The sequence below is a fragment of the Pleurodeles waltl genome, chromosome 10, assembly GCF_031143425.1.
Source record: "Pleurodeles waltl isolate 20211129_DDA chromosome 10, aPleWal1.hap1.20221129, whole genome shotgun sequence".
NCBI lineage: Eukaryota > Metazoa > Chordata > Amphibia > Caudata > Salamandridae > Pleurodeles > Pleurodeles waltl.
This window is the reverse complement of record NC_090449.1, coordinates 898,392,557-898,406,756: the sequence shown is the minus strand read 5'-3', so window position 1 is coordinate 898,406,756 and position 14,200 is coordinate 898,392,557. Positions and strand designations below refer to the sequence as shown.

Here is a 14,200-nt window from a genome sequence, read left to right as displayed (position 1 = left end):
GATACAAACACCGTAGGTTTCAATGAAGCCATTCTGTAGCTGGGTAACTCGTATTGACCAGTGCCTAGTACATACCTTAAGATGGCTTCCCTGTTCACTTGTAATATCCAGTAATTGAGCTAGATATCATAGGGTTATATGTTCTAATGCTGAAATGTCCTTACATGAAATATAATGCTTTCTACCTTAGGGCTCTAAGGTCTGTTGTAGGGGTGACTTACATGTATTAGATGCAGTACCTTGGGAATGGTACACAAGTGTGAAATGTCGTATTTTCACTCATGGTTCGCCCCATGACACGCAGTCTGCAATGGCAGACTGCATGTAATTTGTAGAGGGATGCCTTACGGTGGCATAATACATGCTGCAGCCCTGACCCTCTTTAGTATCCAGGCCCTACGTACCAGGTACTATTTATTAGGGACTTACAAGGGTGCTAAAAGATGTGCTAATGGTACACAATTAGACCTCTTACCTTGTCTTAGGGAAAGAGCACTGGATATGGACCTGTTTAGCAGGAACGCAGTGCACCTTCCGTCAAAAAACCTCAGCACTAGATGCAAAAAAGTGGGGGTGACCATGTCAAATGGGGCACTTTCAAATGTGTCCCGTTGTGATGTTTTATGGGCTTTTCTTTTTTACTGATAGTGAACTTTTCAATCATGCAAGGTCAGTGTATATCCGCCATCTCTTTTTGTTCATAATCAGAGCTGTCCTATTACTGGGAGATACAGAAAATGTACTCCTTTCGGAATTAGGGTGATTACTTACCCTCAACCCAGGTTACTGCCCTCTCAGCCAAGGCTCTGGATTGACTTGCAGCTGTAGTAGTTTCACTTAGAAAGCATGTGTGCAGTCTGAAAGACTTTTGTTTGCTTACAGCCCGCCCATAGCTTACCATTTGTTAGAATTAGCTTCCCTCTCATTTGCTTTGCTTCTGTTTGTCACACCATGCGGGTAAAGAACAAGTACTTTTTTCCTTTCACTGCTCCTCTTTTTAGGAGCTACTTTTTTTTGTGCTCAAGCACTCCATATAAATGCTTGTGTTTTTAATCCGTCTCCTATATCTCCATCCATGTAACTTCTATTCAATCCCATCCCAACTCTACTCTGCCAGTCCACACTACACCACTCTGCTAAACTCTGCTTTAGGCCAATCTACTTTATGCCACTCTGCGAGTCCACCCTGTTCTATGCCAGTCCACCCTACTCTGTGCCACTCTACACATTTATATCTATGCCACTCCACTGTACTGTGCCATTCCACTCTGCACTAGTCTGTCTGTCACTCTACTCTACTGTGCCACTCCAAGTCACTCCACTTCAGTGTATACCAATCCCAGCCACTCCACTACAGCCCATGCCACTCTGCTCCACTCTGCCACTCCCAGATACTCTACTTCACTCTATGCCACCCAAAGCCACTCTACTCATTTCCAAGCCACTCTACAACACTCCATTTTACGCAACTCCACACCATTCCACATCATGCCATTCCACTCCGCTGTACTACATGGCTAACAGATGTTGGCAAAGCCATTAGTTCTCGCAAAGGTGAAATTGTAGGAAGCTGGCTCTTTACATGATTGATCAAAATTAGATATATCCTGCAAAGAGTCCAGGGGTTCCTTTACAAGTTGAGAAGGGCTTGCACTAACAGTCCCAAGGTGCTCTTTTAGGGGGTAGTGTGGTTGAGAAGCCTTAGGCATATTAGAGGGGAGTATGAGAAATACACATGCCGTAAATAAATGAGACCCACTACTCAGGAAGGAGATCCACACCAATTTACAAAAATAGCAAGTATCTTTATATGTTTAGGCACAAGAATCAATACAATCAGAAAAAGAAAAAAAAAGACTCATGTTCCAAAAGTCGTCACTTGCATTTTTGAGACATGGCAAAGTTATCCTATGGAGAGAAAAACATTCATGTATAGTACAGCGACTTACGTGACCAATCTCCTGGACTTAAAGGTGACTATTGAGCAGCGGTCAAGACCACACTAATAGGTCACACTGGGGCGGCCTTGTGCAGAGGTGTAGTACAGCATCGGGTGCCCCATGTTAGTCAATGGGGATCAGTCCAAGTGAAAAGATGCTACAGGTTCGGACTGGAGATCCAGTCGAGACGATCCAACAAGTGGGTTCCAATCTTGAGATGCTCATGGACAAGGGGACACCTCAGGTCCTCTTCTCCATGGGAGACGGGTGTAGAGGTGTCTGGTTTTATCCACTGCAGCATTTGTGGTTGAGGAGGCCTGCGGGCAGAAGCTGCAGGTAGCATTTGTGAGTCCATATTGGGCAAGTCCCAGGTGGGCTTTGTCTCCTGGACCACGCTGGCACTGTTGGTCCACTTCATCTCATGCTGTGCGACACAGGTGCAGTGGTGCTTCCAGGTGTCAGGTTTTCAGTGGTGTGGAGTCCTGGCCTTTTGTCTGCACCCAGCTGTCAAATACCCATCTATTTATTTCCAAAGGTATTATGTAGTGCATGTCTCGTTTCTTAATTAAAATACATTAACTTGCAAGCCCTCAATTTCGCGCAAGATGTGTCGACGTGTTTCGGCCTCTCCAGTCGGGCCTCATCAGGACTCGAGAAGGGCAGTACCGCCTTTCGTCTTATAGTCTTTGGGAGCAAGATGCAACATCTGGCCTTTGGGTGCTCCTATTATCTGGCACGAAACCGCTATCGGGAAAGACTTCCCTAGCTCGGAGAGGACGCGTATACGCGTCTGTCAATCCCGTCGGGGAGCCGTATGCTTCAGCCTCCTCGCGTCTACCCAGTGTCAGCCACGTTGAACTCAACGCGCGCATGGGTAATAACGCTGCCTAGGGGACCCTGGGGGTGGCATAATACATGCTGCAGCCCTTGGGGACCCTCTTTGGTGCCCATGCCCTAGATACCCAGGGTACCATTTACTAGGGACTTACAGGGAGGGCAAAGGTATTAGTAATTTGGGGATAATTGCACAGTTTTAGGTAAAGAGATGTGTCACTGGGGACCTTGTTAGCAGGAGCCCAATGCAGTTTCAATCAAAATAACATCAAATAGCGGGCAAAAAGTGGCTAGAACATTGTTAAAAAGGGGCACTTTCCTATTGAAATCTATTGGCTTTGCCAATGCTTTTTAGCTGTAGAGGCTAACTGGTCTCCTCAGATAAGTGTTGTTCACTTTACCATAATAACACCAATATTCCTCGTGATGAAATGGAAGAACTGCAATTCTCCGTTAATAAAGAGTTGGTGGAGAGTATGTTATGTTTTAATTATCAGTCAGCAATATTAGTGGGTCAAGAAAATTCTACTTGTGAGCATATCGGCCTGGTGCATGAGGATCTGAAAAATCGGAAATTGTAAAGGTCTTGTAAAACTGATGTGTTGAAGTAAGAAATATCACAGTACATAAAGTTGTGTTAAAAAAATAAAATGTTGACAAACTGATTTTGAAAGAAACCATAGCTGTCATATTTAGCTTATGGTCCCCTAATCTACCATTTTGTGTTTTTATTTTTTACATTTCTAGATGCAAGTGAAAAAAAAAAAAAGCAGCAGTGACGAAAGAGAAAAAACAAGTGTAATTCCTATTCCAACAAACAGTGTAAGAATAAATCGCAGTAACAAGCAGATGGTTACGTTTTAAAGATTGTTTTCTTTTCGCATTGTACTGCATGTAGTGGAAGGGTCTTCTCCCTGTGCACAAGCTGAAGAGTGACCTGCTGCAAAAAAGGGTACTACAACTCTATTTTATTTCATAATTGAGGACTCATTGTATTTAAATTTGAGTGCCTATGTGACTGTAAACTGCCAGAATTTTCAAGATCATTAAAGCTATTTCATTGTTTTCTCTCCTTGTATTTTCCCAGCTTTCTTTGCTAAAAGAATTGATTCTCTAAAAATCGACATAAATTGAAAGTGCCTTATCACCACTGTTCTTCTACTTTTTCATTTTAGTTTTGAGTTCTTTTAATTTGTCCTATTGTTAATCGTTCCTTTGAGGACACATTTGATTCTATCACAAACGTCTATACATTAATTCTGCTTATTATTATGAGCACTCTAGCCTGCAGTCTCTGTGGGAAGAGGAAAGCCTTGCACTACAAAGCAACATGCATTGCTTGTCTGTTCTAAGCTTCGAAAGGGCTCAGCACCAGAGACCGTGCCAAAGAGTTTCACATTGTGGCATAATTTGTGGTAATCATGCACGTTTTTACTGGATTGCTTGTTTGTAAGCATCATAGGTTAAACTCCCCTTTTGCAGGAATAGCGAAAGAATGCGTATCTGCACTGGAACAGAGTTATTTGGAGTGTGGATATTAAAGCGTTTTGATTATGGTTGCACTTTAAACAGGTTTATTCACCAGGTACAACTCCAGGTGAGCGCTTGAAAGGTTTATATATGGTTTGGCTTTCTCCTGATTGGCATATTTGCTTTCGCGTCTCTTGCCGAGTAGTATACCGTATTCCCAGGTTATGTAAATTAAATGCTACCAGTGGGCCTGCAGCACGTATTGTGCACCCACTCAAGTAGCCCCTTAAAACATGTTCCATGTCTTCCATTTCAACTTGAATGCAGTTTAAACTGCTAATTCGACCTAGCAGTGTAAACCCCTTGCCAACTCTTATACTCCCATTTTATTGCACGTAAATAACCCTTAAGGTAGGCCCTTGGTAGCCCATAAGGCAGGGTACATTGTAATTAAATGGCTGAACATATGTTTGATTGCATGTGTGACTGTAGATAATCTTCCTCACATCACTCTCACCACGGACGCTTCACAGATGGGTTGGGGGTGCCCACCTACAAGACTTGACAGTACAAGGTCTTTGGGATGCCAGATACCAATCTCTACCCATTAACTACCTGTACCTTCAGGCAGTCTACCTAGCATTGAAAGCTTTCCTTCCTCACCTGTCTCACATGGTGGTCCTAGTTTGGACAGTCAATATGACAGCCATGTATTAGTAACAAAAACAGCAGGTGCACAGTCTTCACAATTATCACACCTGTCTCAGACCATATGGAATGAAAAATTTCCTAGCTATCATGACAGTAAGTTTAAATTCTATTAAGGAGATGAGGCTTAGGCTTTTGTATTTCCTCACTTTATTCCGCAGCAGTCGTTAACTAAGATTCATGCAGTCAACAAAACTACATTTCACATCAACACATGGAAAGAAAAACAAGACAGTTCGAAGCATGGCAGCCAATCTGCAGATGTGTCCTTGAAGATCCCCTGCAACTTCGCTCATTCCTCTTTCTTCCTGCGACTCCCTGTCGTAGAATACTTCTTATTCCTGTTTCGCGGTATCTGCTCCTGAGATGAAACAGAACATGTGCATCAAAGAACAAATTCCCCCATGGAAACTTTCATTGCTTACCATCTGACAGTCTCGAAATGTATGCCATAACTTTAACGTCAAGTAAAACCCATTTCAAGAGAAAACATTCACAATTAATATCATCAGTATCAGATTCTATTTTAACAGGACAAATTACTTCATCATAAGCACCTGTTACGTCGGGTAGGAAGCCTCTGTCTCCAGGGTGGGCTAATCCTCACCTCCTTAATAGAACTGAAACTTTCCGTTATGATAGCTAGGAAAATTTTCATTCTATGTCAGGACCAGAGGCGAGGATTAGGCTAGTTTAAAACTTGCCCACCACTGGTAAAGCCATATTTTGGACCAGGTTAAAAAAAAAAATCTTGAATGTGGAGTCCAAAGACCAGTCAGCCGCATTGAGGATATCCTTCAAATGGGCGCCTAAAGAAAAGGCTTTGGATGCCACTGCCCCACTCACTGAGTGCGGTCCAAAAATAGAAATGTCAATTTCAGATTCGCTCATGACCCATCTAGCGATTGCAGGGGTTGAAACAGCCCTGTGGGGTTTTAGTCAGGCCAATGAGCAGCTGCCCTTAGCATAGCAACAAAGTAGTTCTTCGTACTAATCCTAAATACCTACCTAAGGCAGTTCCTACAATCAATCTGTTGAGTGTAGGAACTGGCACTTTATATAGTGGACCAAAAAGAGGTACCCTATGTAAAGAGTCCAGGCAAACCCCAGGGGAATTGTATAGGCACAAATGACATCCCAAATGCTTTCTTTGTGGTGGTGTGTGCGAGCCGTTAGGTATCTCAGAGGATAGTGCTACGCATGTAGGGCACACACAGTAAGTGTGACTCAAGCTCAATAAAGAAATCTGACACCAATTTATAAAGATAACATGTACTTTTATATAAAGTTAGATACCAAAAGCACTGGAATCAGGTGAGTACATTTCGAGTTATGAATGTGTACGGTTTGTAAAAGTCAACACTTAATGGATTTTTCTGCAGCTGCGGTATTAATCTGAGAGCAAAAACATACACGGCAAACAGGTACTCAACAGCAACTTACAGAACTGTTCTCCAGGACCTAAAGTGAGTATGGGGCAGGGTCCAAAGTTACACCCACAGGTCACCTTGGGAGGCTCTGGGACGTTCAGGTGCCAAGGTGTGTTAAGGTGTCTGGTGTCCAATGCAAGTCAATGGGGATTGGTCCAGTCACAAAAATGTTGCAGGGGTGGACTGAGGATCCTGTCCGGATAAACCACCAAGGGGTTACAAGTCTTTCAATGCCCATCTGGGGAAAGCGATATCTGCATACCAAAGGCGGTGGGCTTCTTTGAAGCATCCTGTCTTGGAATGCAGATTAGCAGGTCATCCCATTGGGAGGGGTGTGTAACACCCCTGCCAGAGCAGATTTTGTTCCTGACCTCCCAAGAGCAAAGGCTTTCACCCTTGGGGGGTCAGAAACCTGTGTGTTGGGTGCTGGCTGGCTAAAGTGAATCAGTCATTACACCACAAGTATTAATAAATCCATCACTGGAATCATTGAGGGCTTATTAATACGAGATGTTTGATACCAAAAATCCCTAGTTGCAGAAAAGCCATCATGGAGCTGAGGGAACATGCATTGACCAGTGTCCAGCACTTGTACCGGCTTCCCTGTTCACTTACTATAGCTAAGAATCAACAAAGACAGAAGGGGCATATCTGCTCTTGCAGATATGTCCACACGTGATTTGATGCACCCTGCCTTAGGACTCACATATACTTAGATGCAGTGATGGTGATGTGGCATACAGTGGGTGTGCCTTGTCATGTTTTTGCCTGCCTTGCGCCAGAACACAGACTTCCGTGGCAGCTGTGTGCATCTTGTTTTTAGTGGGGTCTCTGAGGGTGGCATCATTGGTGCTGCGTCCCTTAGGGACCCTCTCCACTACCAATGCTCCAGGTACCAGGGGTACTACTTACCTGCAAAATCACAGAGTGGAGGAGTTACTCTACCTTGTGACTCAAAAGATTTCTTAGAAGGAAAATAACTTGCACAACTCCGGACCCAACACTGAATGGCAGGAGTATGCAGAGCATGTGAATCTACAGCACTACATGACACAAGCAGATGCTTACATAGTTACATAATCCATTTAGGTTTTACTTGTCCTGGTAGTGAAAAACTCTTAAATTCATTTTTCACTACCTTGAGGCCTACCTCTCCCATAGGATAACAATGGGATGCCTCATCACATTTGATGGGAACAGCTAAGCATTTCAAGTTTGGTGTCTGAAACATTTTAATTAAAATCCTCTTTGATGGTAAAGGGGGATTTTAAGTTAAAATTGTGAAAATACCACTAGAAAACTGGCCCTTATTTCTGCCGTAAACTGTTTGTTGCCTGCAGCCTATCCTGGGTCACATGACTGGGTTTAGTTGGACTTTATTCCTCTTAGACAGCCACACAGTAGAGTGTTTTGTTGTGCCTAGATGGCCATTAACTGGCAGAATTGGGGAGTGAGTGAGGGGAGGCAGAGCTGGACACAACCCCTTTGCAACTGAATATGTGCCCTGACTTCACACAAAGGGCTGGTCACCACTGCTTTGTTCATGCAGCCAGCTTGGAGCCAGGACAAGAGAGTCGGAAAACTTCAAGCACTTCATAGGGAATTCTTAAGAAACTTGTTCTACTTCAAAGAAGGCATGTATAACAAGGGACCCTCAGACCAACTCTTCAGTACATCTCTGGAAGACTCGAAAGGACTGCTGTGCTGCTTTGCTGTAAGGACTGCTACTCTGTTGCCCTGCTGCCTGGGTGAAGGACCTGGCCCGCATCTTGAACACAAGGCCACTAGAGTGACTCCAAGGGCCAGGTGGCTTAACCTTATGAGGACCTCATGGACCGAACAGATTTAGCAACCTTAAACCCAGCTCCTGGCCATCTGTGAGTCTTGTCCAAGTAGTGCCACCCCAGTCCTCGACCCTTTGAAGTGGGCCTGAAGATGCTCTGCCATTTGTGGTCCCAGCAGAACCGACGCATCACCTCACAGTACTCTGTATCAGCACTGTTGTGTGACACATCTCTGATGGAGGACTTCATGTCACAGCAGGCAGACATCTACACTTGTGATATCGCATCGCAGTTCCTCAGAACTGCAGGTGCATGACGGATCTCTGTGTAAGGACCTTGTATCGCATCTGCTGAGTGACCTATCCTTGATGCCGGACTTCAGATTACGCCACAACCAGGATTTAAGCTACTTTTGGTAAGAGATCTAACTTGGTCCTTGTGTCCGTCCCGATCTTCATCACGGTCAGCCTGAATTTATGACTTTGTCTAGGTCCGGGACGACGAGATAACCACAGTTGGCAGTTTGTGATTCTAGGCACTATTTTTATGTAAAACTTTGAAATTGCAAATCTACTTTTCTAATTGTTGTTATTTTGTCATTTTGTTGTCATATAATTTACTTACGTTTACTCTAGTTTTCTAAATTGGTGTGGGATTTTTATAATGTGTTTTCACTTTATTTCTGTTTGTGTGCTGCTTAAATACTTTACACATTTCCTCTAAGTTAAGCCTGACTGCTTTTGTGCAAAGCTACCAGAGGGTTGCGCACAGGTTAATTTAGTAGGTTTTTTTGTGGGTTTTTTTGTGGTTCACTCTGACAGAGATTGTGGCTCTTGTTTGAACAGGGGTCATCCCTCCCATCCAAACAACAACCCACTTTTGCACAATATACAAATATGTACATATACACTGAAAATACCAAAGGTTAAAACAACGGTATACTTAGGTGTTGAAATAAGGTAAAAACTATTGTTTTTAAAACCTCTGAACTTCACCAGTAATAGTTTACTAAGCTAACTGTACAATGCGCCCCTGCCATGTACCTCTTATGACCTCACATACTACATAACTCATGATGTGCTAAATGTGGCCTAAACACATCACCTGAACTGGAGATGGAATTTTCCTTCTGGCATTGTCCCTCCGGAGGTTTTGTCCTGCCATACGGTTATCTCCAAGGCTGCAGATTTATTAGAATTACCCTTGCCTACTGCGCAGACAAGGAACAACCTCCTTACTGAGGTTCTTTATCCAGCACTACAATCATCTAAACCTTTATCGCAGTTTACAAGGCTTTGCTGGATCATATTTTGGTGGTCTGGAAGTAACCAACTTCAGTCCTAGTCATCAACAGGTTGGTGGCATGGATGTACCAACCATCTCCTGAGAACCTTCTTTCCTGCCCTCCCATCCACCTCCTGAGATCTTGATAGTGCAAGCTTCCTGCTTTTAAAAGGAAGTTTCAAGAGCATTCCAACCACTGCATCAGATAAAGAACATAAAAAGCTGGAAATTTGGGGCCTCATTAGATTCTGGCAGGACAAATCTTGAAATTGAAAGGGGCAAGTTTCACAACCACAGTTGATTCTATCAGGTGCAGGTCATTGCTGCATTTCCATTTGGCCATATATTATGTTTTGATTTCTTTTACTTGGACTCCACTTTGCTTCTGTTTAGAAGTATAGCAGCACATAGCATAAAGGACACCCTCAATAATATATTACAAGTTTGGGAAAAGGGGACGTAACATCTCAAATGACAACAAACATTCCTGCTTAATCGTTATTGCTTTTTGTTCAGATTTAATCTTACAAATTATTACTGATCCACCAGTGTAATTAATACATTTATTTCATTTGTCATTAGTTTTATCACTTTACATTACAGAGACCATAATAATTTATAATTTTACTATATAATATAGAAGCAGTACTGAGTCACTACAAATCCCACTCAACTCTTAACATAACTTTCAGACATGCTCATGTATAAGTATAACCACCAGTCATGTGCCCCTAAGATTTTTTTTATCTACCCAACAGAGAGAACACTCTTTTCTCGTCCACAGCTGTTGCATCATAGTTGGGAGACTCACCAGGTGGTCAGTGCCCAGTAAGGTCCCTATTAACTACATCCTCAGACACGAGATGTTAACGCCCGCTTCATTAGATTAATTAATTGCTGACCACCTTCTTCAGGATCTAAACTAGTGCTTGTTTATGTATCTCTCAGCCAATCACCGCTCTCTCATTCAACTATTCACCACCTTCTCATTTAGGCTGAAATGTTGGTGCAGCAATATAGAATATTTTCTGATGACAAGTTTCCGGTTGCCTTTATCCAGTATGAATATCCATTTTCTCTGGGTTACCAGTATTTCAAATTGGCTCATATGTGGTTCTGTCTTTCCTCACCCAATTATATGCCAGAAGTTGGAGTTCAAGAGCCAAGGCAGTGGCCCAGACCAGCCTCCTCGGGCTCTGACTGGTACTTTTGGTGCTGGTGCTTTTCCTCCTTGCAATCTGCAGGAAGGGCTTGTGGTTCTTGCAGTGCAGGGCTGGTAGTTTTTCAGATCGACTTGGAGTTAAATGGTTGACATTTGTTAGACTGGACCTTAACAGCTCGATGTCTAGAGGTGTGGCAATGGAAATTGATGATCCCTTTTAGGGGTAGCTGAGGGATTTGTGCACCAATTGGATAGAGCTAAATGGTTCAAATGAGTCGGCTCTCTGCTCCATGGAACTAATCAGACCATGAACTCTGACAATTACACCTTAGTACTTTAGTTACAGGTAAGTGGTTGTTTCATTGATTACTTTCATAATAATAACATTTTTATTTACTTCAGCATTTGACCAATCTTTCCTGAAAAGTTTCTGGCTCTTAAATGTCAGTAGGACGTAGCTTTTAGTGGTATGCCATGGCTCAGATTACCATCTTGTATGCTTAGGTGATTTAGAATTTGCATTGAAAGCAAATTTTTAATCATTATTGCTTGACCAAATAATTTTATCAAGTGTCTTCATTTGCACGTTGGTCATATGGCTAGACAATCTGTCTACAATTAAATCCACAGCAAAGTTTTTTACTGTGCCTGTAAAAACAAATGTTACAATCTGAGAATCAAAAATAAAACCCTCCTTGCCTGATGAAGCATACTTGGAACATAATACCAATATAGCAAGCCACTGAGCAAACTAAATGCATAGTGCCTTCCAACATACATCAGCAGACTAAAGTTTTCTGTCAAGTAACTGTAAATCTTTCCGTTTTTAAGGATAAAACAAGAAGGAAAAAGAAACACAAGAAGCACAGCAAAAAGAAGAAAAAGAAGACTGCTATTTCGGGCTCCGAATCAGAGTGAGCGTCAGGAAGTCAATGATAGTCTGCCAACAAAAGTGTAATGACTGAAGAAAGTTCTACTGTGAAAACGATGTTATGATTTACCAAAATGCATGGCGCCTCCTAGGTTGTTTTTTTCAGAATTTTTTGAAGCCTATTTCTGGTTCAATTTTCTGTGCATAAACACCTTTCTCTAAAACTCATTAATCTAAATTTGTGTTGGACTGACACCAACTGCCATTCAACACCTTCATTTCCTCTGCTTGACGTTTACTTTCACTTGAGTTTTTATTGCAGTAAACCTGGTGTTCTATTGCAGCAGTTATTTTAGCTCATAAAACTTAATAGTAACAAGATCCTAATTTTAAACAAATTCTTCCATTTAATGCATTTTAACGTTTTTGGTTTTTAGATACCCAAGTCTTCACTGTGCAACTTTACAGTCCATTTAGTTGTAGTGCACCTTGAAAAGAAATAGGCAGGTTGGCACTCATCATTCGCTAGTTAATCAGTAAATGTACTATGAGGTATGCTGCTGTAACCAAAAATGGATAAAAAACAGGAGGCATTTGAAGCATGTGGCAGAGGTAATGGAACAAAAAAAATATTTGCAACAAAATAGAAAGGCATATCTTCTTTGTAGTTGCTAAATATCATGGGATAATCATTTGTTGAAGGTAATGTTCCATCATTACAATATGAGTAAAATTAGCATAATTATGTAATGCAACCTAAAGGGGAATACTTTGGCAATTTGTCACCATAGTAATTGATATTGTGGGTTTTGGGAGGCTATAATATCTCAATGCTAAATTGCTAGATTGCACATGGAGTGAGAAATGATTTTCCTCCTCGTCTCAATCCTCTAAGCTATGTTAGTGTTCATACTTTCTTCTGTGGACTTCAAATGTATTCCATACTTTACATACATAACAGTGCATTACCTGTGTGCTTAAACAGCTTTCCATAATGAGCGGCATTCATCATGCTTTGCAGCAGACAAAATTTCAACTACATTGGGTGTCAAACCTCTTTCCAGTCAGTTTGCCCTATCTGTACAACAGATAAAACTGTATAAATAGAACTGAGCTATACCACGTGTACTGAACGTTTGCGAATAATCTAAAAACATTTACCAGTTTCAGGTACCAAGAATAAAAATTCATGTTAATGTAATAAAGATCAGCCATAGATAGCTTTAAAACTAATTTCATACCTGGCACGTCATTAAGTGTTATGAGTAAGCTTTTGAAAAATGGCATTTCTTTTAAAAACAAATTGGTAGTATTTTAACAGGTAATATAATTGAATCAGATTTTAAATCCTCTGTGGGTCTGATTGTAAGGGTCTGCTCTTTCATGGAAACCTGCAGTGTACAAAACGTAAGTCCACAAAATGAGCATGCTCGCTGACAGGGTCATTAAACTTGAGCTGTTGAATTTTACTTTAATTTAAACACCCTAGGTAATGTGTTTATAAAGACATTTACATTTGGAACTCCCTTCCAGACAGGAGCAGCAGCAAAAAAGATTGAAATAGGTATGCATAAAAGTAACACTACTTAAATAACTTAGATTGGTTTCATGATTTCCGAGTTTTATTTTTTACTTTTAATTGATTGTTCAAAGCTCTGTTTCCTCCTTGTGTAAAAAGGTTTTCTTCAGAATAAGTGTAAACTAAGTATTTTTTTTTACCACAACAGTTCAGTGCCATAGCTAATTAATCATAGTTTTTTTTAAATAAACTGTTCAGTGTGATAAAGCAGGCTTTATTTCTGCCATTACTACCCAGGCAGCCATTGGGGTATAAATGTCATCTGTTGATGAGATGTACATTTCTATTCAATTCCAGATATTGACATTGAGATCTACCATCCCGAGTGTCAACCTCACTCCTGTATTTTTCAACACATTTAAGCATAAGAGCTGCTTCAGTGCTTCTTTGGTATTATTGTGTAATTATTTTCTAGAAATATTGCAGGTGTGTTGATAATGGTTTGCATGTATACACGTTTTATTTTTATATCCATCCGCTGAAGTCTCTTTACTGTTGTAACCAGAAAACAGTCTTTTTTCAATGAATTCCACTTAGAGCACACTATTGTTGGTATATAATTATCATCTTCCCTTAATATTATAATTGCATCGCTGTGTTAAAATGCACTCTTATTGAGAATATTTAGCATGTACAAAGCCATTTTTTATATTTAACAGTTTCATATTGAAGCTGATTTACTACAGAGAAACATTTAGTAGGAGCCTGATAAGCAGTTGTCTCTTAAAGCTACTTCCAGACTCTCAATAAAGATACTGTGTAACTTTACTCCTGTGTTATTTATTTGCTTTTTAATGGCAGAAATGTGTTAATGCTGCACAACATTTTTATTAACTTGTATGTCCATCCACAGGGAATTTTGATTACATCACATTTAGCTCCCTTTTTAAATATTTGTCATTTTCTCAAATTTACATGCCTTAGACAACAGTAACACAACTGCTGTAAAATTCCTCCATGAAAACACATCTCATTGTGTTCCATTTATGCAATTAATGTAATCCTACATGTTATCTTCTACATTTTATGTTGGTGTTTCCAGTTATCCTCTGGACCCCTTCTTACCCAAAGGCTTTTATTATGGTCGCATTGAGGTAGCCTGCCACTCTATCATCTGTTCAGGATAGCCTGATGTGTC

The 14,200-nt window shown here is 41.1% G+C and overlaps 1 protein-coding gene across 1 annotated transcript in view; it reads left to right on the top strand.

Annotated features, from left to right (window-relative positions):
* LOC138262460 (protein FAM133-like) overlaps window positions 1–13,830 on the top strand; it is a 101,239-nt gene extending 87,409 nt beyond the window's left edge. Inside the window, exons 6-7 of the mRNA XM_069212355.1 lie at window positions 3,522–3,596; window positions 11,444–13,830. Of these exons, the coding sequence (XP_069068456.1) occupies window positions 3,522–3,596; window positions 11,444–11,530 (162 nt within the window). The 3' untranslated portion in view covers window positions 11,531–13,830. The remainder of the gene's footprint in view (window positions 1–3,521; window positions 3,597–11,443) is intronic.
* The last annotated feature ends 370 nt before the right edge of the window (window positions 13,831–14,200 follow it).